We start from the raw sequence: 24,693 nt of genomic DNA on the forward strand, positions 1-24,693 counted from the left end.
TAAAAATCCCATGGCACTGGAAAGAGCAGGGGTGTAACCCCGGTGTCCTGGCCAAAGTCCCTCTATTGGCCCTTACGATCATGGCCTCCCAATCATCCCTTTCCACCAAATTGGCTCTATCACTGTAGTGAGCGCACTGGCGCCGTTGTCCTGTGACTGCCATCGCATCATCCAAGTGGATACTGCACACTGGTGGTGGTGTGGAAAGACCCCCCCTCATGATTGTAAAGCGCTTTGGGTGTAGGGCCATACACAATAAATGCGCTATATAAATACACATTATATATATATATAGTTTCTGAAAGATGATATAAGCACATCAAAAAGGATAGTAAATGCATTCTATAAAGTTTTCTAATTTATATAAAATTAACTGTCTATTCATTAAATAATTCTCAATATAAAACACACCTATCACATTAATTAGCTCATTTGAATGATTCCTAAAAGAGGATGTGATGCTAAAGATGATGATAATAAGCTGTTAAAAATTCTGCTTTACCAACCCAGGAAAAAAAAAAATATATATATATATATATAATAGTAATAATGTTTCTGTTATTGTCTCCAAGGTTTCTCATTTATATTTTACATGATGTGAAATGTTAGTTTTGTGTGATTTGTAAACTTTTGCTGACATGACATGGTTTTGTAAACACTATGCAGATTCAGATTGTTTTTCGTTATTTGTATTTGTTTTTTTGTTTTTTTTGTTGTGTAGCTGATCTGAGTAGACACGGTTCATCTCAGAAGGATGAGGTTGTGATTCTGCAAAACACCATAGCATCTCTAGACAGGGAGAAAGACGCTCTGCAGGACGCTGTAGACCAGAAGACGGAAAGTGTTGTGCTGCTGCAGCAGGAGATCCACCGGAAGGTACCAGTTTCATTCAGGAAATCATAAAATTGTTGTGGTACTGCTTTATTAAAATGATTTTATTCTACAGGAAGAGACTCTGTTGGAAGTCCGACTAACAGTCACAGACCTGGAGAACTCTCTGAAGTAAGTGTTTATTCTTTTAAGATTAATAAAATGTATGTTCTTAGGATGAAGTAATGCGAGGACCACAATGAAAACAAGTCCAGGGCTTTATCGTGTTTTTATCCTATGCAGTTTTTTTCAAAATGTATGGGGTACTTGTATTTTTGTACAGTTTGGTTAAAATCTAACAAATAAAAAATTCATTTCTGTTGTTTTGCGAAGGAATAAGAAATCCTCTTGCATGTTATTTGTTTCAGTCAGCTTCAGGCAGTGTTGAGCAGTCGAGAGAGAGAAATCGCTAGTCTGCGCAGGCAGCTAGACCAATCACAAGAGGAACTCTCTTCTGTCAGTCGAGACCGAGAAGTCGCACTCCGAGAGAACCGCAGGTTACAGGACGATCTGGCCACCATGACCAGAGAAAACCAGGTACACATCATCCGCACCACAAGACCTCTCAGTTGCAGAATTTTTCTTGGTTTTCTGCTGTTTCCCTGCTTTCCGGTTGATAAAAGTGAACTGGTTTCAATCATGTGATGTGCATCGCATATGCTCAGGTTCAGTGTGTCTTTCTCCAGGCAGTGCATGCAGAGATGCAGGAAGCTCTGAACGAGAGGGATGAACTAAAGCTCAGAGTTCACTCCTACATCTCAGAGGTGGCACGGATAGAAAGCCTAATGGCTGCCAAGGTGAGAGATGAAGTGCCAAAACACAGAGTAGACATTTGAACTTAAAAGGCTAAAAATTCTTTTTCTGAGTGTACAGACATGAAATGCAAAGCCAACTGTCAGATGACACACCGAGCCACAAGTGTCCTGTTGTAACAACTCTAAAAATTCACACAAAGTTACGTCAAAATCACAAAAACCCACAAGTTCACACAGTCCTAGTTCTGTCCATAAACAGCCGAAAAGAAATGACAAATGTATCGGTATATTATATCTGTTAGCCTACTCCATTTAACAAGGTCTCGCCTCACTTTGGACAATAATTATTGAAATTTGGGATACTGTGGTATGTAGATTCTCTGAAAAAATCACAGGACTTTTTCTATTTGTCAGAGATCTGAAATAGTGCTTACTGCTCTTGTGCTTGGTGAACTTGCAAATCTATTTCATTCTCAAACAGAACAAATTTTCATGAAAAAGTGTAATGATTACTAAATAAACTTCAAACTGGTGATGCGCTCCGCTACATGCAGAATTAAACACAATCACGATTCAATGCAGACTAAATTAATTTGTCGACATTAGCTGTTTCTCAATTCCAAGAATGCAGAGAATGGACTTGCGTTCTTATGAAGACCGGTCTTGCCTGGTGTCCTCGGAAGAACGAACTCGGGAGACCAGGAGAACAGTGAATGCATCCTGTGAGAAATGAGATGCTGCATTCGTTCTGATGGTCACACAACCTTCATGCATTTTAAATAGAAAATTCCTTAAACATTATAGCATTCATACAACGATTTATTGCTTTTCCCCTTTTTAAAATATATACTATGCATAAAAACATTATAAATAAACGTTGCACAATATAAATGAAACAGATTTAAATACGAATTTCAGCTAATAAACAACCTTAATGTGTTTATTCCTTTATTAAGATGTTCATGGTAATGTTTACTTTTATCATTTCATTTAGGGAAACTCTTGAGGTAAATAAGATATATCTAACTTTATTAATAAATCTAAATAAAATGCTGCACCTCCCACCTCCAGTCGCAATGAATTCTGGGACTTCCAGAGCGAGTTCGGTGCTTAAGTCTGCATGGGTGCATCCTCGATTTCAAAAACACATCCGGGAAGTTTCACGTGTCCTCTGTTTTTGCGGTCTTGAGTATTGGAACTGAACTTTGGCAGCTGATGATGATGTTACACGAGAACACAAAGACGCAAGACTGCTGAAGAACGCATATTGAGAAACAGCCATTGTGTCTGTTTAACCATAAAGTTTATATTATGACTGTGGACCACAAAGCACAAGTGTCATTTTATTTAAATTTCGATTTATACTCCATCTCAATAAATAACATTTCCACTGATGTATGATTTGTACATAACGAGATGCAACCATTTGAGAATCTGGGATAAAATACTAAGAAAATCATCTTTAAAGATGCCCAAATATTTAATGTCACTAAAGCTAATTTCTTTAGATATTTATAAATTTGAGATTTTGTGCTTTCCAAATGCACCTCTTGCTTCAGATCTGGACACTGGGCATACTGTAGATCCCTATGTTAAAGGTTCAATTTCTAAATTATTTATTATAATTGTTAATCTGCAATTTTCTTCTGATAGCTGACCGACCGTTTGGTCTCAAGACATTGGAATTGACATTAACGAGGGGACATGGAAAGCAGTCTTGAACAGGGCTAATTCAATCTGTGCACATCAAAGGCTCATACAATGCAAGGTAGTGCATAGAGCTCATTGGTCCAAGAGCAGGCTATCTCACATCAATCTGTCTATTAACCCTGAGTGCAACAGGTTTCATTCTGGTTCAGCTACTCTAATTCATATGTTTTGGACCTGTTCTTGCCTGCTTTCTTTTCGGAGGCAAATTTTTCTTTGGTTGTCTGCTATTACCGCTGTTGATATTCCAACTTGTTAAGTTAAACTTATTGGTTTATTTGGAGTTCTCCCACTCGGTCACACTTTACTCTGTCATTTTGTAGACTTTGTAGCCTTCTTAACCCTTCTGGCTAGGTGGTTAATTCTTCTGAACTGAAAGAGCCCTTGCCCTCCATCTCACACTTGTTGGATAAGAATTGTTCTTTATTTTATGAAATTAAAGAAAATTAGGTACTCTCTTCACCGACCTAGCTCTATTTCCATTAAACTGTGTGAACCATTTCGCAAACATGTCCCCTCTCTTCAGCTTGACCCTGCTCCTTATTGAGTCCCCACCCCCAACTTTCAGCTTAGTACTGGATACTAGTTCTGGTCAGCACATTGTAGACCTGTATTTTCTTTATGTAAGATTGCACTAGTGGTTTATTTATTTGTTTTTTTTTTAGTTTGCTTTGTTTTTTTTCTTTTTATATTATACCCATGCAATATGTTTTGTGATCCAGGGCAACGACTTTTTGTGATAACTCTGTTTTACCTATGTTGTGTGCAGGAACAGGAGAACAGGGATATGCTGGAGCGTTTCCGATCCATCCACACTGAGTCAGAGGATAAAGAGCTGAAGCTGCAGCAGTCAGAAGGGCTAAACAACTCTATCAGACTGGAGCTGCTCTCATCCGACACGGAGCGCAGGCACCTCCGAGAGAGAGTCTCACTGCAGGACAGAGAGATACAGGAGGTATGAGCAACTCTGAGCATGGGCAACACAGTAAAGCTTGTTATTCAGTGCTTCATCACCTGTGTTATCTTTCAGCACTTGAACGCTCTGCAAGCATACGAAGCTCAGGTGTCGTCTTTGGCACGCGCAATGTCTCGGTTAGAAGAGGAAGTCCAGGCTGCTCGAGCTGAAAAAGCCTCAGTGTTGGCAGATCTGGCCTCTGTCAGAGAACTGTGTGTTAAACTGGACTCCAGCAAAGAGCTCAAGGTTCGCCAGCTGACATCCAAGAGCATGGAGCTAGAGAGAGTGAGCCTGATACCACCCTTCAGTCCACTTTATTTTTAAAAAGGCTTTGGAAATGAACAAATGTGTGATTTTTTTTTTTTTTTGGATGTTAACCTCAGGTGACGGGTGAACTGGAGGATGTGCGCTCTGAGATGGAGCTCCTGAAGAAACAGCTGGGGAGTGAGCGGCTTACGGTGCGCAATCTGGAGACGCTGCTGTCCACCAATCGACAGAAGGAGTTTCAGACGCACATCAGTGCCAGCGAGAAAGAGTCTGAACTCAAAGTGCTGAAGGACCGCCTCGCCCTCGCTGACAGCAAAACGTAAGTGAGCTACTTTAGTTTTGATGAAACACTGTCCTTCATAGCGTAAGGTTACTTTTGTTAACATTAGTTGACTACATGATTAGTAGGGACAGTTCATGCTAAAATTAATATTCTGTTATCATTTACTCACCCTTCACTGGTTCAAAATCTATTTACGTTTCTTTTTTCTGCTGAACAAAAATAAATATATTTTGTAGATTGGTTATTGTTGGCACTCATTGACTTCTATTTTATTTTTTTACCTACTATGGAAGTAATGTCAGCAACCATCATTATTTAAAGTATCTTCTTATGTGTTCAATAGAAGAAAGATACTTGTAAAGGTTTAAAAGAGGGGTTTATTGTTGATTAGTAGATGTGTGCAATGTAGTGTGGATTTACCTTTTTTTCAATGTGATTTATAGAACAAACAAAAACCATGTGAAAAGCCCTTTCTGTTAGTGAATTCACTTTTTTATATGGCATTTTATAAATAGGCTACAGAGCTACTGTACATATAAGCACTTATATTTTTATATTGTACATATAAAACACTAAAAAACATGCAGTGTTTAGTCATGTAGTATGTCCTACTGTTTTAAACGTTTATATTTTACTGTGCACACTGTATAACAGGCAATCTGAAACATAGTGAATTCCATTTGGCTGATTAATCTACATTTGAGTTTTAGCCTTTCTGACATTGTCTGTCAAATGTAGGCTGTGTGGGATAATGACAGATTTGCACTTCAGTGGACTGAAAGAAAGGAAGTGGATTGTCATTGGCTAACAGATGAAGGCAAAATTAAGAGGAAAACAAGTTACATGTTAGTTTTTATCTGATGCAGAGTTCTGAAACAATTTTTTTTGAGGTAAAAAAAAGTGTGTACTAAAGCACTGCCAATATTGTGTGTATATATTGTGTTTCCTATTGTTTCAGTAGGAGTCTGTTATAAGGGTTGCTGTGTTAAGTGTTTGTCTTGGGTTTACACAGAAGACTGTGTGTTCTCCTAAAGCTGCATAAAGACTCCATTGAATGTTGCTTTCCTCCAGAAAACAAGCCGTTTCTCAATAGTGTTTGCTGGTGTATGTGTGCAGTTACCATGGCGATCAGTGGTAACAGCATGTGGCACAAAAGAAATCAGTCAAATGAAGATGTCTGAATGGCCTCCAGCACTGTTAAAATGCAATAACAATATATTTGCCCTTTTATTCAAAATCTCAAAGTGTGTGTGTATGTGTGTGTTCATAGGGCTGGTCATGCTAGAGAGGTTTCCCAGCTGCGGGGTAAAGTATCTCAGCTTCAGACAGAAATGGATGTCCTCAAGAGACAGTTAACTACTGAACGCTTTGAAAGGTGAGGCCAGGATTTATTACAGAACCTTCCTAAATGGTCTACTTTTTATTTATCTTACACTTATGTATGCACAGTCAAATGGACTAAAATAAATGCATGAACACAGGAGCTCTACACAATGCACTGTAGAAAACTCCTTTTGACACTGATTCTATACGTTTACTCTCCTAAAGTTATGAGCAATAAAAATGTATTCATACTTGTTTAAGGGTAAGTTCACGCAGAATATTTATTACTTGTCCTCGTGTCATTCCAGTCTCTTAAAGTTTCCATGAACTGGAAGCTGTGAAGCTGTTATTTTTTTCATTTTGTGACGCAGTTCCTAGAAAAACGGAATTTTAAATGAGCAAACGGTGGGCGTGGCTTGTTTTTCTACTGCGGGCGGAAAGGATGTAGTAAAGTAGGCATTTCAAGGGGTTTTAGAAGAGTTATTACAACAGACTCCTGCTCACCTGACTCCTGTTGTCAAAACTGACAGCTGGACCAGCAGTTAAATATGTTAGCTACGCCATTATCTCAAAATCATGTAATCTGATCATTTAACTGAAAAAAAAACAGGACGTGCATTTTCAGATTTCAATTAAAGATTAGAAGGGCTAACAATTTATTGTCTTAATGACATGCACAGATGAATTGTCCACCACAAAACTGGCAATGTGAGCTAACAAAATTATATAGTTAGTTTTAATTCTTGGGGACATTAAGACCTTCGTTTATCTTCAGAACGTAAATGAATATATTTTCGATTAAATTGAAGAGCTCCCTCATTCTGCACAGACAGCATGTTGACACCTTGTGGACAAACTAAAAACTGCACAAACAACTCAAGTGGAATTGTGCAAGATGCATGATGTACATTGTGTGTTGGTTTAAAGGAAAAAGGACTATGCACATACTGCTTAGCATAATTACATTACACATACTGTGGGCAACAAGATTCAATTTAATTTCAATTCAGCTTTATTTGTATAGCGCTTTTACAATGTAGATTGTGTCAAAGCAGCTTCACATAAATGGTCATAGTAACTGGATCAGGGTAGTTCAGTTTTTAGTGTTTAAGTTCAGTTCTGTTCTGTTTAGCTCAGTTCAGTGTGGTTTGAAAGATAAATCTAAATAAAATTGAGATTTCACATATAGCAGCAACAGAGCCATAGTTGATTTTAGAAGGAAGAGACTTAGGCCCAATTCCAATTCTACCCCTTAGCCCTTAGCGTTCACGTGAAGGGGTAGGGGTGTCCCAGTTCTCTTTAGCTTGAAGTTGTAGGGCTAAGGGGAAGGGCTAGATAGCCTATGAAATGAAGATTTTTCAGGACCCTACTCGAAACCAAGGGGTACAAAAATTTCCCAAAGTACAACATCTACAGCAGCAGCATGACTGCCTATGAAGGAGATGCACAAATTTGTATTTTTTTGTCATTATACAATTTTTTTTTTTAAATTTGCATAACAACAAGCATAAAAACAAACAAGCATATGTTTTAATATATTCATAAAGGCGTTCATGTTTTACCGTCATGCTTAAAAAAAATAATTAATTAAAAACCGCTGAATTTTGATATCTATAATTCCTAATAATAACTTCTGTGTAGTGGTCCCACAACATACTTTCACATCTGACACTCGATGACTTTGAAATACCCTGTCAGAAAAGTTTGGTGGCTGTGAATTGGCTTTTTACAGTGTCTGGTATAATGTTAATGTTGTTTCCTTGTGTTTACATGAATGAATATGGCCACGGTGTAAATGCACAGTACAGTTACAAGTTTATCATATATGTTTAATACATATTATATTGTTATGATAACATGATATTGTATGCCATCTGTGATTTCCGGAAGATAAATACTTAAAAAATACAACTGGAATAACTACAACAGTCACCATTGTCGATCTTATAAGAAGTAAGAGCTTTGCGACGTCATATAAGGACGTGTGAAGGTGTTGTAGTGCTGTCCCATTTCTTAGGGGTAAATTTTGAAGCCCTTCTCTTTACACTCTGTTTCAAGGGGCAGGGGTAAAAATAGAATTGGGATTGGGCCTTAAGAAGCTTTCAAATCTTAAAATTGTGTGAATTAAATTGTCTGCAATTTGAGTGTAGCTTGTTAGTGAACTATGTCTCTGTAGGCTGCCTAATGGTTAGAGAGTTTGACTTGTGATCGGAGGACTTAAGGTTCTTGGCACATGCTCAATAACATGGCTGATATATATCTTTTGAGCAAGGCACCGAACTGTCCAACTAGGGACAACTTTCTATTCCTTAGTAAAAAGGAAATTTACAGCTGATTACAAAAAGCAGCTTTACTGACAAAATGTGCGTGAAAAATTGCCTTAAGGTTGATTCATACTTCTGCGACAAGCTCATGCGTATGGTCAGGCGCAACCTTTGCATGGGTGCATTGCCCTAGCCCTGGCTGATGCCAACGCGCACCTCTCAAAAAAAAACGATGACTCGTAGCAAAAGCTCTGTGATTGTTAGGCTTGGTAGCTTTGGCCAGAGTGGGCTGGACCGAGAGCCACGCAAACTTGTTGGAGCAAGTGATTACAAGTGTCGAGTCGCGTGAAGGAGCTCCAGATGGAGACTTTTGTTTTGTTTACTTTATGATTAAAGTTGTTGCATGTCAGCCTGTTCCTGCCTCTGAATGAGCAAGAACATAAAAACCTCACTGCTAGCTAGCGTTTCGGAAGTGTTATTGCAGAGCAACACAAACTGCACACAGAAGTAAAAATGCACGACTCAGCACAAGGCATGCGCTGTGGGTCATGGCGATCACTCGACGCAGAAGTATAAGTCAGCCTTTAGATTAATTGTGCATACCCTAGTATTTGGTCAAGGAAGAGTTATTCAAGGTCATAAGAACATTTAATGAAAATGTCTGTAGATATAACAATGTTTTATTATAAAGACACTGCAGAAATTGACATCCAGCACGATTCAGAACACACATTTTCCAAACTAGTCATTTCAAAACTGCCTTTTCTGCACTGACAACCATAAAGGGAAATTTTGGAGCACACTGAATATTTGAACACACTTGAGTCCCATTTTCACACATTCCTGCTCGCAGAGATTTTATTATTGCTGGAAATGAGCTCTGAATATTTAGTAAAATCACTGTATAGCCTGCTGTGGCAATGCAGATACAAATAGACAATATTAAGGAAATGACATATTGACTTTGTGTTTTGTTTTTTGTATTGTATCTGAGATAAAAACATGACTGTTACTGCAGAATGTGCCTGCTGTAATGCTGCTTTGTCAAGCGTTCATCACTGTGTGTTTTTTCTCTGTTAGGGAGAGAGCTGTGCAGGAAATGCGCAGACAGGGTTTATCCTTCTCTTCACTGCGAAGCTCTTCTCCTCTCAGCACGTCTCTCAGTCCTCGGCCTGCTTCTCCTGAACGCTCCGTTCTGCGCACACCAGAGCGAAGCACAGACAAGACACAAGACAAGTGAGCTCTGCCTGAAAAACTGCATGATTTTCATAACCAAAGTTTACAAAGAACTCTAATTCAGCTTTCATTTTCCAGAAGTGTGAGCTTTAAAGAGTAGCTGTGAAGGATACGGTTGAGCTCAGCAAGGATTCGTGTGAAGGAATTTGTTTGAAGTAAGTCTGTGTTGGGCCAGAATTGACTCTGAAATCTGATTTCCTGTGGCTACTGAAAGGGAAATACTTGTTTATTATTTTAAGGTTGAATGTAAAATTATGCAGCCAAAGCCAATACTGTGTCGTGCCATTTGTTAAATTATACACATTTATAAGAACTTGAATAGGATACATTGTATTGGCATTATTGTTCTTCACAATTCTAGACTTGTGAAAGGTAAACGAGGCAGCTTTACTTCGTGTCATCTTCTATTCTTTCGTTTCAGACCTCTTATAATAAGTGAGTAATCAAAGCTGCTGTGAAATGGCCATGTTACTTATGGCTGTGTTTGTCACACTACAAAACCAACCTGTGTTTAATAGGTTTACATAAATATAATAGATTTTATATTGACTAATTAACTTATGAATAAACATGCATTGTTTTTAATATATCTCTCTTTGTGTGTTCACCCATGGTTCTTTGTAATGTTTAATCTCTTTTTTCTACCTTTAGATATCAGAGAAATCCCGTTCAGTCTGATACTGTACTATTTTAAAGAAAAACTCATTTCAATTGTATATAGAAATTGTTATCTGTGGGGTCTTAAAAAGTCTTAAGTCTTAAATCTACTGAAATGTTGTGTTGTATGTCTTAAATCTTTTTTGAACAGGTGTTGATTTTCCTTTGTTCATGTATAGCTACAAAATTTGGCCATTAACACGGATAAAATCACCAACAATACCAATCTCAATAAAACTTTTAACTTTTTATTTAAAAATAGCATTTATTTTCTTTCCTTACAGTAACATTTGCTTAAAAGTTCTCCATTTATTTACTGCTGAGGATACTGACCTGACCAATGTTTTTATCATGAAATTATTATTGCTGTAGACTGAATTAATTGACAGCTATGTTTTGTTCTATTCTTGTTAAGGGTTATAGGGTTTGTGAATAAATATATTTGAAAATTAGTAAATTACTATTGTATGATTAAATGTACTCAATTTTTATTATTTTTATAGGGCAAGTGAAAATCTTTTTTAACTGGGATATTCAAAACAATTCCTTTGAGTTTAGCCCTGTGAAAGTCTAAAACGTCATTCATAATGGTCTTAAAAATGTCTTGAAGTCTTAAATTTAACTTGATAAAACCTGCAGAAACCCTGGTTATAGTTCTTGCCCTTAACAGCCATTGAATGTATTTTCTAGTATAATTGTTTATTCTAGCGTACATTTTAATCCACCAACTCCTTGGGTGTTAACTGGACTTTAGCATACTAATATGGGACTTAAAAGGATAGTTCAGCCAAAAATGAAAATTAGCTCATTATTTACTCTCCGTCATGTACTTTTAAACCTTTATGTACACTACCTGACAAAAGTCTTTTCACCCATCCACATTTTAGGAACAAATAATAACTAGATTTCTAGTTGATCATTTGGTATCAGTAGTGGCTTATATGAAAAGCAAATGCCTCTAGATTACACTTGTTTGACCAAAATAGTTATGATCATGCCTTGATTTTTAATTATTTTAAATAGGACAGTAAGATCTGACTTTGCTTGGACAAAAGTCTTGTCACTTAACAGAAATAATGTACATTATAGAATATATAGTCATGGTATAGAGGGAAAACAATTAATAGTGTGTATGACTCCCATGAGCTTGGACGACTGCATCCATACATCTCTGCAGTGACTCAAATAACTTATTAATAAAGTCATCTAGAACGGCAAAGAAAGCATTCTTGCAGGACTCCCAGAGGTTATCAAGATTCTTTGGATTCATCTTTAATGCCTCCACCTTCATCTTACCCTAGACATGCTCAATAATGTTTACATCTGTTGACTAGGCTGGCCAATCCTGAAGCACTTTGACTTTCTTTGCTGTCACAAACTTTGATGTGGAGAATTTTCCCTGTCCTGTGGTTTGTAACGTAATGGGCAGCACAAATATCTTGATTCCTCAGGCTGTTGATGTTGCCATTCACTCTGCAGATCTCTCGCACACACCCATACTGAATGTAATCCCAAACCATGATTTTTCCTTCACCAAACTTGACTTATTTCTATGAGAATCTTGGGTCCATACGGGTTACAATAAATATTCTGTAGTATTTGTGATGATTGGAATGCAGTTCAACAGATTATTCATGGGAAAAATCTACCTTCTGCCACTTTTCCAAATGATCAACTAGAAGTCAAGTTGTTATTTGTTGCTCTTACAACTAGGATCGACGACAAGACTTTTGTCAGGCAGTGTATTGTGAAAAGTGAATAAATTATTATTTTTATATATTATTCTTTTAAATTGGCAGTTTTTTAATGATAATAATAAAAATACTAGAATAAAATCAGCCTTCTGGTTTCAAATATTTGCTTTATTCCCTCATTTACAGTACTTCAGTTTTTGGATGTGAAACTGCATTCTTTGTGATCTCTTCAGGGATTGAAGTCAGAGCCTCGTCTTTTTAGAGGAAGTGGCAGATGGGAAGGGTTCAGTTTGTGGTCAGAAATAAGTCTTGGTCTTATAAAACTCTACACAGTCAGCAAAATTAAATACATACAGAATGGCCTCCTTTGTAAAGGGGATTAAACAAAGTATCATCCTAGAATGTGGATGACAGTAGAAGTAACAATACTTATCAAAATAAAGGAAAATAATAAGGCTACATGTAAGAATTTTGTGTATTGATTACTTTTTTTTTTACTAGAAATGTGAACCGCAAAAAGCAACAACAAAATTGAATGATCATGTGACTGTTGTTTGCCAGGTGACCAGTACATGTGAAAAGAAATGCATGAAAGTTGAAGCTTTTTTTTTTTGTTATATTTTTAAGTCTTTGTGAAACTTATTCATTTTTTAATGCAGCTTATGCTAAGAAAACTATAGTCTCACAAAGTCAGATCTTACCGTACAGTTTGATGAGCTCAGCTGTCAACATAATGCTGGTGACTTGCAGAACTTGTGCAAAACATCTCTACATCACTATAATCTGACGCTTTCCTAACTACTGTTTTCTCACCGCTGTCATTTTAGTTGTTTATTTTGGTATTCAAAGGAAAAAATGCAACTCAAATTTACTTGTCTAAATGTCACTCTTGGCGTGGACGGTGCCTGGATGTTTATTATTAGTACATGACTGCAAAGGTATTTCTAATTTTTTTTTCAAATTTCTTTACTGTGAGTATATTGAGGTGCTGGATCACAAGCATTCTCTTGTATGTTATGCAATGCATGAAACTCGACTAATAAGATGCTGGGTGCTGTTAACTTAATAGCCACGTGTGTAATTTTACATATTTTTTAATTTTACATGCAGCGTCTTTAAAAAAAACACACTGGAAACTTGTTCATTTGTTTAAATACTCTTTCGCTATGTTGGTGGCTGTTTTTGCCCCATTGACTTCCATTATAACCACATTTTTAAAATTGCAAATAATCATGCATTCTTGATTGTTGGTGGTTTTTCCTGTTGACGAGGTAAAATTTGTCATTTTTATCATCAGTTGGCAGCATTAACCGTTTAGTTAGGCCTGTGCAAAAACGTTTCCGGCTTTTATATGAAGTTTTATTGAATAAAACAGCAGATTATAGTGTGTGTGCATAAATACATTTACTATGTTCTGAGAGCTGAGCTTCTTATTTAGATTTTTTTCAGACATATCAAGATAAGTGCTCTATTGTCTCTCTCTACACTATATTTCATATAAAAGCCAGAAACTTAGCTTTTTGGCACTGCAACTGATGATCAACAGTAAAAATGATCAAATGTACCTCTTCCCAATTGGGAAAACTAACAACAATAAATGATGTATGATTATATGGTGTCATGGCTTTGAAATGAAAATTGTAGTTAGGGATGTAACAATTCGATTGATTGATTGAAAAGCCTTTATTTGTTACATACAACTTCACGTGTGCGTGCGTGCGTGTATGCGTGAGTGAGTGAGTGAGTGAGTGAGAGAGAGAGAGAAAGAGTGCGTGAGAGAGAGAGAGAGAGAGAGAGAGAGAGAGAGAGAGAGTGCGTGTGAGAGAGCCTGTAGAGTCTCACAGGTGTCCTTGGAACAGGGAGCAGGAATTTCGAGTGTCTCCCTATCTTGCTCTCCAGGGAAGTTGTTTGTCTCCAGCTGAGACTGTCTGGCAGAAGAGTCACAGAGAAGATGAAAGAGAAGAAAAGGTTTTCAATTTGGGTCAATATCTGCCAATTTTGCAGATACTTAATGTCTCTCACTGGTCTATAGGTCTGATCAAATCACGTTGCAACGCCGCTAGTTTCTCTTAGATGTTTTCCAATTTGCGATCCAAGGCCACAGTCTGAGTACCAACAACACTGCTCACCACCGTTTTATTCCAGATGGTCAGCTTGGTGGGGTTTTGAGCCACACTGACCGCTTTTACCAATCGTCGATACCCCAGGGTCCTGCCTAAGCCCATCACCTAAAGCCCTGTTATCAAAGTTCCAAATAAATAGATATCTTCAATCTATTCTAGGGACAGACTGGCCAAGCACACGACGTGCCACTTCTCCCACCCGCCCATCATGTATACAGCAGCGAACATACCCCACAGGACAGTTGGGTTCCTCCAAACCCAGATTTCTTGTCGAAAGATGGTGTCAATTGCATTCAGAGATTTGTTATTGTTTGGAGAGCAGGGCAAGGAGAGCCTCAGAGAGAGAATAAGACAAGATAAGAGAAGCAAGCCACGAGAGATATAGACGTGAGAGGAGAAAAGTGTGACCACCTTCACCGAGAGCCAAAGAGAGAATAATTTACTAATAAAAAAGAATAATTCACTGTGAGCCGGTAGAAAATCGATTATAATAGGTGACTACTCAAACCAGTAGAAATGTTGAATGAATTGCCAAACATGATTTGAACAAAAGGGGCGCTGTGTTTACAGCACATCACAAACGTGCAGCATTTGAGAAAAAATTAAAGTGCTCGTTCACCTTAAGTTTGACTCAAATAATTTTGTTAAAAAATCGTGAATCGTGACGTTAGTATTGTGAATCGCATCGTGAGTCAGGAGAATCTTTTACATCCCTAGTCAATGGAGTACACAATACAGCCACCAAAACAATAAAAGGGTGGTATATTTGCTTAGAGTGTATTTTTGAACATTTTCAAAGCATTTTCCCAAAATTTGTCACCAAAAATGATTCCATTTGCTGAATCACAAAGAAAGTTGTGTCTCATTGAGACTCAAAATCACCCCAGAGTGGATGAAAACATCCCCAACAGCACGCAAGGATTAATATTATATTGACAAGTGAAAACACTGGAAGCTTGTGCTCACTAATATATAACTTCTGAAGGTCTTGCGCACTGCACAATGTTTTTTTCTGTTTAATGTCCATCTCATGAGTAAAACAGCTGAGTATTTCCAGTTTTAAATAATGGTATGAACTCCTTAAGCTCTCAAATACACCGTACTGAGGCTTATTCAATTATATTTTAAATTCTGTACAGGTATAAAATCAAAAATCTGTTTAAAAGGCATTAACATGAACATAATGAAAGATTATAGACAATCTTACAAACCAACAATGTCTTTGTTAGTGCCTGCAGTATTCAGTGGTTGTGTTGGGTAAAGGATAACCAAACAGGGAGAAGTCCAAAATATACTTGGGCAGGAGCTCTTTGAGAAACTTCTGTGGCACAGTGCATAAATAATAATGCAGAGTTTCCTTGGTTACAGGTTTGTACCACGTCTGTCGCTCAGGAAAACGTACATGTTGTGGCGCTCCGACACGCTCCAGAATGTAAGATGCATCGCTCTCCAGTCTTTCGTATGAGCCGATGAAGTCATATTCGATAGCGCAGGGTTGGCAAAGGTTATAAATGGGCATCCAGTGTTCGTTCATCCTCTCTGGGTCCTCGTCCACTAAATAACGGGTAAACTCTGTAAATGTCACATCATTTCCTGATATTTTTTTATCTTTTGCGTAGCCTTTTCTATAGCGGCGTATAATCTCTGCGCCGTATTTGCGCTGATAGGCCTCAATTTCACCAAACTTGTTCCGATAGGCAGAGAGCAGACGGGCCATCGGCTCTCGCACGAACATGAATTTAAAATAATGGCGCAGTCGATGGCGAATCTCTTCAGGTGGGAGGTCGGAAAGGAAGACCAGGTCAGCTCGGTGGTCCATCTTCACTTTGACGTCCACGTTGGCCAGAGCGCCGCTCAGCACTTTCAGCACTCGTTTCCAGTTAGAGCAGGCCACTTTGGGCACGTAGCAGTAGAGGAAGCGATGCTCGTCGTTCACTAGGATGTGCTGAAGGAGAGTTTTCCTCTGCAGGGGACTGAGAGACCACACACTGTGAGGCATGTTCCTCTGACCACACACTGACCTGATGGTGCGATTGCGGATCTCCTGAACGATCTGCAGGAAAACAGACATCTATGAATTTACTGATAAATATAACTGAGAATTTAGATCAAGTCTGTTTGTTGCTTTAAAAAATATTTTATTTTCTTGTAAGTGTATAGAAAAGTTATATAACGCCTCCTAGACTGTTGGTCCAATCTTCACCAAATTTGACTCGGATCATCTTCAGACCATGTCGACAAAAAGTAATAGCATTCTTGTCAATCGACAAAAGTGTCGTCATTTAGCATATGTGCAAACTTGTCATGTTTGAAAAAAGATGTAATATTGTCAGGTGATATTACAGGATTAATTATTGCAATGGTTTTACATATTGAAGCCAACCTTAAAGTGCATGACCTACATTGACCAAACTACATCAGTTTGTGACACTTTCTGGGTAAAATTGACAAACAATTACATTCTATCAGTAGAATTATAGAATATAGTTATAGAATTTTCCAGTTGGTCTGTAGCTTGTTGCTGTGCTTGTTTATAATGTGGCTGCTTGGCTCTGATAATTGCTGCTTGCAGCTATAATTTAAATTACTTTCACATTAAAAAGTAATGAAAAGTAATTTATTCACTCAATACAGATTTAAATACTCCACTTGGGCATTGTGAATTTAATTCTGTTTCACTGAAACAGATGCCCGAGCCACCTCAGCTGACTTCTCTCGATGTGGAGGAGCAGCGGCTCTACTCCGAGCTCCTCCCGATACATCTCTTACCATTACATTGACCGCATCATTGATACATTGACCGCATTACTGCTGCCGCTGCACCAATCCGCCTGTCAATCTCACGTTCCATCCTTCCCTCACCTGTGAACAAAACCCCAAAATACGTAAACTCCTCCACCTGGGGTAAGGACTTTCCTCCAACCTTGAGATGGAAAACCACTTTTTTTCTGGTGGAGCACCATGGCCTCGGACTTAAAAGGGCTGATTCTCAAGCAAACTACCTGAACATGCTGAAGGTCCAAGTTCGATGAAGCCAACAGAACAACATCTTCTGTGAGTAATAAAGATGAAATCCTGTGGTCCCCGAATCAGACCCCCTCCAGCCCAAGGCAACGCTTTGAAATTCTGTCCATAAAAATTATGAGCAGATTTGGTGACGAGGGGCAGCCCTGCTGGAGTCCAACATGCACTGGAAACAAGTCTGACTTATTGCCGGCAATGCGAACCAGACTCCTACTCTGTTCATACAGGACCTTAACTGACCCAATACTCCCTGAGCATCCTCCACAGAATGCCACTAGGGACATGGTCAAATGCTTTCTCCAAGTCCACAAAACACACATTTTGCTTTAAAAAATGAAGTATATTATGAAAACATAGCCCATGTACAAGTATGGAAAGTGTATTTGTGTCTCTCTTTAGCAGTTTTACCTATATACCTTTGCTTTAAATCAAATCTGTAATGCTGTGATTTACCCTGCAGTTTGCTGGTTTGGTTCATGGCTTAACTTTTTCCAAATCTTCCTAAAAAATGCAAATGTAAAAACTGTTAAATACATTCAGCTGCTTTGTGAATCTGTGAATACAACACACCAGAGCAAAATGTTCAACCTCATTTCATAACACAAATTTCGCCTAAATTTCACCATCAATAAAAATAGCTTAGTTTAACTGCCACTAATTCCAGAAACATCTCCACACATCACGCCAAAGGCAGAAGAAACATGAAAGTATATGTTAATACTCGACATAATATTTACTCTGGACATTCCTCTAGATCAGGGGTTTTCAAACTTTTTTAGCTGAGGGTCCCTTTGTGTAGGGCGAATTCTTTCGGGGACCCCCCAAAAATAAAAATGACGCCACCCCCTCAAATTAACAACTGTACTTAATTTTTTTTAAATTGTATTATTCAATACATTTATATTATTATATATTATTTAATAAATTTATATTATTCATTATCTGGATTAATCTTTGTAAGATGTTAGTTGAGTTGACATGGTTTTAGTGCTTCAATCTATTGATCAAATCTTGATGCGCAGTACTCATTGTGATCTGCTCTCACTGGATTATTCCATCAAGCCATATTTTGTGTTTGAGTCGTCACTTTACACAGTTTTTATGCCATTTTTATGCTTTTTTTCAGCCTATGCACAGCTAGACTCTTCTGTATTTACCCTTACAGCTGAGAGTCTAAATGTATCTCAAATTTAAAGCTTTAAAGTTTTAAAGAGTTTTGTCATTCATCAGCCTGTTAACAGTTAACTGTACTGTTGTAACTAGCAATACTACAATGGAGGCTGTAGTGGTTCAGTGTGTTTTGTTTATTTTTATTCCTTTTTTTTGTGCACATCATAATTTACTCAGGTCGACAATCCTGACTTACACTGATAAAAAATAATTTCCTAAATGCATTCTAGAATTGGGTATTCAAGTTCAAAGAGCCACAAGTTTTACTTTGCTTAATTTTAGAAGCTTTGCTGACTTTAAAATGTCCATACCAGTTTGTTCTATGAATAATAATACTGAACATACATTTAAATTAGTTACACAAACAAATATGGGAAAAAGTGGAACAAAAATGCATTTATATTCAGAGTATTAAAATTTGATCAGGTATGTTGAGCTCCATTAAATACAGAGCACTAATACATTTTAATATTTAATATTTATTAGCCCTATAACATAACACAAACAGATACATTATAATTTTTAAAGGCTATAGTGGTTTTACTCAGGGTGTATACAATTTAGTTTTTTTAATCATCCAGTTATGAACCAATGTGAGTAAGAGGTCCTCTGCAGAGCTCATCCAGCTGTCATTAGTGTAACAGGAGTGAAACTGAGCACTCGCTGATGTGATGACAGCTCCATTCATTGTTATTGCAGCACTTTTTGCTTTACAATTTTAATATGTTTGTTTGCCATGCTGCAAAGTCTGATATTTGTACAATGCAAAGTGTAAAAGCCTGTCGCGCTGTGGACGAGGTGCAATGTTGTGCCGTGTCTTTAAAATGCTATTTGTTCCCTATGAGTGAAGCCTGAGCAGAGAGGCGCGTACTCCGCAGCACCCAGCTGATCGGTTACTTAGGAACGCAAGCCATAAACAGGGTAGTGCTTTCAGCCACCGATAATGTTCTTATTGATCATGTATTTTAACTGAAATATAGTCAGTCAAACCTGAGCATTCATTTAGTTGTTTAGCGTAAAAGAGGTAAGCGTAAGAGGTAAGCAGACAAGCGCCAAAAATCACAGTCAGGAAGCGCCTGGCCAGAAGCGCTTATTCAATAAAAGTCCCCGTCCACGGAGGCGGGCCGCTGCGCTTCTTTTCCTGAGTCACGAAAGTGTCAACTGCATTTAAATGACATAAGTATAAAGCTTCATTTTTGCAGTACTTTTGAGCTCAAATTATAATAAAAATATATTAACCTTCAGAATGATGCAGAATGATGCATCTGGCGGCCCCCCAGGGGGCCGCGGACCCCAGTTTGAAAACCCCTGCTCTAGATAACCAAACATCATGTCCAGCATTGAAGAAATCAGTGTTGCACAAATATAAACACCACTGCACAAAATAGACTTTTCTATCAGCATAAGTGTGTTCACTTTTAATATTTTTAAAGAAATCAAAGTAATTATTAAACATATTAAGCACAATGTATGTACACTCACTGGCCACTTTAATAGGTACAACTTACTAGTTGACCTACTTTTGCTTTCACAACGGCCTTAATCCTTCGTGGCATAGATTCAACAAGGAACTGGAAATATTCTTCAGAGATTTTGGTCCATATTGACATGATAGCATCACTCAGTTCCTGCAGATTTGTCGGCTGCACATTTATGATGTAAATCTCCCATTTGACCACATCCCAAAGGTGCTCTGTTGGGTTGAGTTCTGGTAACTGTGGAGGCCATTTCAGAACAGTGAACTCGTCATGTTCAAGAAACCAGTATGAAATGATTCGCACTTTATGACATGGAGCATTATCCTGCTGGAAGTAGCCATGAGAAGATGGGTACACTGTGGTCATAAAGATATGGACATGGTCAGCAACAATACTCAGGTAGGCTGTGGCATTAACAAGATGCTCAATTGGTACTAATGGGCCCAAAGTGTGCCAAAAATATCTTTGGTGGGTCTGTGTGAATTGTAGCCTCAGTTTTCTGTTCTTAGCTGACAGGAGTGGCACACGGTGTAGTCTTCTGCTGCTGTAGCCCATTTCCGCCTCAAGGTTGGACATGTTGTGCGTTCAGAGATGCTCTGTTGCCTTTCTATCAGTATCAGTTCTATCTGTTCCCCCCCACCCCACAGTTGCTGCCATGTGATTGGCTGATTAGAAATTTGCGTAAACGAGCAGTTGGACCTAATAAAGTGGCTGTTAAATGTATAATGATAATAAGATATCGTCTGCTCTTTCTAAATAAAATCCTAATCTAAAAGGCAGATTTCATATCAGTGTTTGAGAGAGAGTGGCTGAAATGTCATGATTGTACTCGTCTGTTCAGAGAACAGCAGAGATCTTAACTTGAAGAATTGGCTCCATATTTCTATTTCATTGCTTGGCTTTAAGGTAAGCAGCTGTTTATTATTTTCTGCTATGAAATGTGATGCTTCTGTCTTCCATCAAAGATGTTTTTCCACATACCAGCTTTTAACTAAATCCATCCCTCTCCCAGATGAGTTTTAATAAGCCTATTTAATAGGATTAATTGGATATAAATAGCATTAATCGGATCTTAGACTTTAAAATGACTACGACTCCTCTACAGTCTAAGAGACAGAGAGAGAGTGTGCTATAATGCCAGAGGATCAGTTCAGAAGTTCTGACAAATCAAATGGCTTGACAGGATTACACAAGTCCCTTGAATGTTTTTATTACCCTCGACTTGCATTCTTGTTTCTGTCCAGTGTCTCAGAGAAGTTTGTACGCTAGCTGGGCAAACCAAGAACATTTAAGGGAGCAGTTCACTCAAAGGTGAAAATTTATGGTTACGTTTTACACCCTCAGGTCGTGCATGAAGTAGGGTACTATTTTCAAACTGGGACTTTTGCATTTCTACATATTTTTGAGTAGAATTAATTAACTAATTAGCTAAAATTAAGCTAATGGTTCTTGGTGATTTATTAAACGCAAATCAATGCCTACGGGGATTTTAAGGTCATGCAGGCTATAAAAAATGAATACCTGCAGCCCTTTATATGAAGCATTATGGAACAAAACAATTGTTGGGTAAAAAAGAAACTGAACATTATTTACAACATTATAACCTTTAATATTTAGCATTTATTTTTATATTTTAATATTAGCTCTTATGATTAGTAACTAATATTTTTAATAAAGTTTTTTATTTCAGTCAAATAATGACATAAAAAATAAAAATAACTATTGTTAGCTAATATTCATAAAATAACATAAACATTTACAACTTTGATATTTTATAAGTAAATGTTGATTTAGGATTCATTGCAATTAGCTGAAAATTTATGTTAAGAAAGGGAATGTTATTATGTGTGACATTTCCTTACAAATGAAAAACTCAACTTTTCATAAGTGGTTTATCCTCAAACATGTATCAGTACTAAACAGTTTGTAAGTTCCTGAACATTACAGATGTGCACTTTAGTTTGTTTTTTATTACAGCTATCAAACTGATTAGCTGCTTTTCTGAATAAAGTGTATTTTGCATTCCAAATACAAAAATAATAAATGATGTGCCAACTCACTAAATGTTTACACTTTAGAAATTACAACAAATTGATTTTTTGTTGTTACTTTATTTCCCCCCACTATCAAAGAGCTGTTTATTTGTTCCAAACCAGTATGAGATTTTTTAAACATTAAAGGAGATATTTTGAAGAATGGTGGAAACCGGTAAACCTCCATGGTATTTTTCCTCCTGTGGAGGTTAACAGCTACCAGTTTCCAACATTTTACAAAATATCCTCTTTTGTGTTGGGAATCAATTCAGTGTGAGTAAATGTTGAGTACATTTTCATTTACTGTCACCAACACAATTTGCGAATCACCATGGTCCACAAATTCAACTTAAATCTACTTTTGTGTCACATTTTTGATTCCATAAAGGTTGGGTAAAATTCCATAAAATTGCATATTTTATTAAGACATTCTAGAATCATTGTTTGGGATTTTAACAACAAATTTAAAAACTTTCCACTACACTTTTGTGTGACGTTAACTTTACTTTTTAGGCTTCTATAAAACGTTGGGTTTAGGCTTTCTGTGAGACCTAAGTTAACAAGCATAACGTTAACTTACGTTAATTTTATATTAAACGCCTCACTTTGAAAGGCGTTCGATTGTTTTTTAAATTATCTATTTGTTATATGCTTACAAATATATAATAGGCTAGACGCTTAGTCAAATATTAAGTATGGTTAAAAATGCAAGGAACTTGAACACCCCATGTTGTCTAGGCAGGCAGCTCACTAGATTTTGAGACGCGTCCCGAGTTACCGTGAAAATTTCTTGATGTGCAAGCTCACAAACTAAAGGAAAGTCTTTCAACTAAGTTACACGTAAACACAATAAAATATGTTTACACTTCACAAAAATCCGCACTGTTTATTCACAGGTTAGCGAACCGTTTCTCGGTTAAGTTACCTGAGACTCCACGTCCGCAGCCGTGTCACTGCTGCTCCTCAGTCGGTACTCCACTTTCCTCCCGTTAGCGCGCGGCGGCGGAGTCTGAACGCTGTTCAACATTCCCTTTTCTATCATGAGCAGCAGGCCTCCGGATGCCACGATCACGGCGAACGTCAACACCGAGGGAACGACGGCGGAGTGTCGGCGAATGGTGGTCGCGCTCACGGGCGCTCTGAAGTGAACCAGAGAGCCGCTCGCACGTTTAATCCCGTACTCCTTCTTGCGGGGCGGCATAGTCAATCACATGCATTAAAGATGTCTGTTTACTGAGGCTCAGTGACTCAAGTTACCGACAGATTAACACACGTCCATCGCTGAAGTGAAGCAGCCAACCAACTTCTGATTTCTGCGCTTTCTTGAAAAGAAAAAAAAAGTTTTTCGAGAGAGCATTATGGGAAATGAAGTATCCAGCTGTGGGGGTGGGGAGGCAGATCTAGGGGTGCAAATATATCAGCATCCGCAAACTAAACTCAACAATGTACAGAAAAGTAGCTAATCTGTTAGGTGAAACACAACAGCAAACATGACAGGGGAAGAAACGCTTTGATGAATTGTGATGATTTACAAATATATGAAGAGTTGAGAATATTTCATTGTGTTGCATCTGTAAAATGGTAACTACATATTAAATATACAAGGCATCGTTTTTTCGAGAAGCCCCTGTCTGCAGCCCGCAGATCTGGGCGGGGATGAATGTGGGGCGGGGCTGCATGTTCAGCCACGCCCACCTGTAATTTCATTGGTTAGTGGAAACGCAATAGAGTGAATGCCCACTACGTGGTGTCAGTAAACAGGAAATGCATTTACAATTTCTTAAATATTGTTTTTATTGTTAATAAACACAAAAATGCACAAAAGTGGGCATTCTTGATGAGTGTTTTATATGTTAATTATGAATTTCATAATGGTATTTTTCCTGCTAAAAAATATTACAAAAGACTCAAAAGACTCTTTTCACAATGGTGTCACTTCAGAAACGCAGTGATTTTAGTTCTGATATTTTAATGGTTTATTATTTTGCTTCAAAATGCAAATGCATATTGCATATTTACAGCAAATAAAGGTGGAGTCTTTTAAAATAAAATGCAGTGCTTTTAGTTCAGTTTAATTTTTTCCCTTTGAATGGGAGAAAATTTACAATTGAAAATATTAAAATTATACTATTAAAAATATTGGGCATGTGTCCAATTGTTTCTCTTTCAATACTGCACTGCTTTGAGTTTTATTAAGAGCAGGGATAAGCTATTATTTATTAAGGGAAGTATATGTTTGTAACCTTTTTACTTATTAAATCAGATTATTTCATCATATAATGGATTTTTTTTTACTTTGACGCTGCTATGAATATAAACGTATATTATCTGTTATATGTAAATGTTCCAGCATAAGTAAAATTTTTTATTAATTTTTTTCATATTACATGGTGTGTCATCTATGAATGCAATCAATTTCATTATTTAATATTTACTAATCCATTAAAGTTTTGTTCAGTTTCTCCATTTGAATGAAGACAGTGCTCTGCTGCCACCTACTGGGTGGTTTTAATAACTGTTCTACAATTTAATTAATAAGTTACTAATAATTTCATAATCTAATACTACTGAATTAAAATGCAGTCTTCTTGGTTATATTTTTGTATTATTTGTAAATACAGGGTAAATACTTTAATACCACTTTCTAACAACCCTTCTGGATCCATTTCTGCACTGTAGATCTTTAAAAATAATTTTTATAATGATTTTGTTTGGTTATTAAGAGTCACGTACAACATTGTTATTCTATTTCATTTAATTAGAATATTAAATACACTTAATATTATATTAATAGTGTGGCACAAACGGCCAGTTTTATTTATTACTTATCTATCAGGACACAAATTAATGAAAA

General features: G+C 37.3%; 2 protein-coding genes across 7 annotated transcripts in view; one reads left to right on the forward strand and one right to left on the reverse strand.

The window, feature by feature from the left end:
- Window positions 1-10,576, forward strand: part of cep135 (centrosomal protein 135) — a 21,308-nt gene extending 10,732 nt beyond the window's left edge. For 3 of the 4 annotated variants that reach the window (XM_087296812.1, XM_087296813.1, XM_087296814.1), the window contains exons 17-26: window positions 722-876; window positions 947-1,002; window positions 1,239-1,407; window positions 1,557-1,667; window positions 4,102-4,287; window positions 4,363-4,572; window positions 4,671-4,873; window positions 6,108-6,212; window positions 9,505-9,660; window positions 9,739-10,576. In XM_087296812.1, the coding sequence (XP_087152938.1) occupies window positions 722-876; window positions 947-1,002; window positions 1,239-1,407; window positions 1,557-1,667; window positions 4,102-4,287; window positions 4,363-4,572; window positions 4,671-4,873; window positions 6,108-6,212; window positions 9,505-9,660; window positions 9,739-9,760 (1,373 nt within the window). In that variant the 3' untranslated portion in view covers window positions 9,761-10,576. 4 annotated transcript variants of the gene reach the window in all.
- Window positions 10,577-12,158: 1,582 nt separating this feature from the next.
- On the reverse strand, window positions 12,159-23,147 carry chst14 (carbohydrate (N-acetylgalactosamine 4-0) sulfotransferase 14). Of its 3 annotated transcripts, none has more exons than XR_015517527.1 (3): window positions 22,765-23,147; window positions 13,539-16,187; window positions 12,159-13,355 (listed from the first exon to the last, which is right to left on the reverse strand). XR_015517527.1 is itself a non-coding variant. In XM_087296520.1 (3 exons), exon 3 carries the CDS (start codon window positions 16,203-16,205, stop codon window positions 15,360-15,362), a length of 846 nt encoding a protein of 281 aa, XP_087152646.1. In that variant the 5' UTR covers window positions 16,206-17,711; window positions 17,747-17,908; window positions 19,641-20,738; the 3' UTR covers window positions 12,159-15,359.
- Window positions 23,148-24,693: the final 1,546 nt, after the last annotated feature.

The sequence above is a fragment of the Danio rerio genome, chromosome 20 (assembly GCF_052040795.2).
Source record: "Danio rerio strain M-AB ecotype USA chromosome 20, GRCz13ab, whole genome shotgun sequence".
NCBI lineage: Eukaryota > Metazoa > Chordata > Actinopteri > Cypriniformes > Danionidae > Danio > Danio rerio.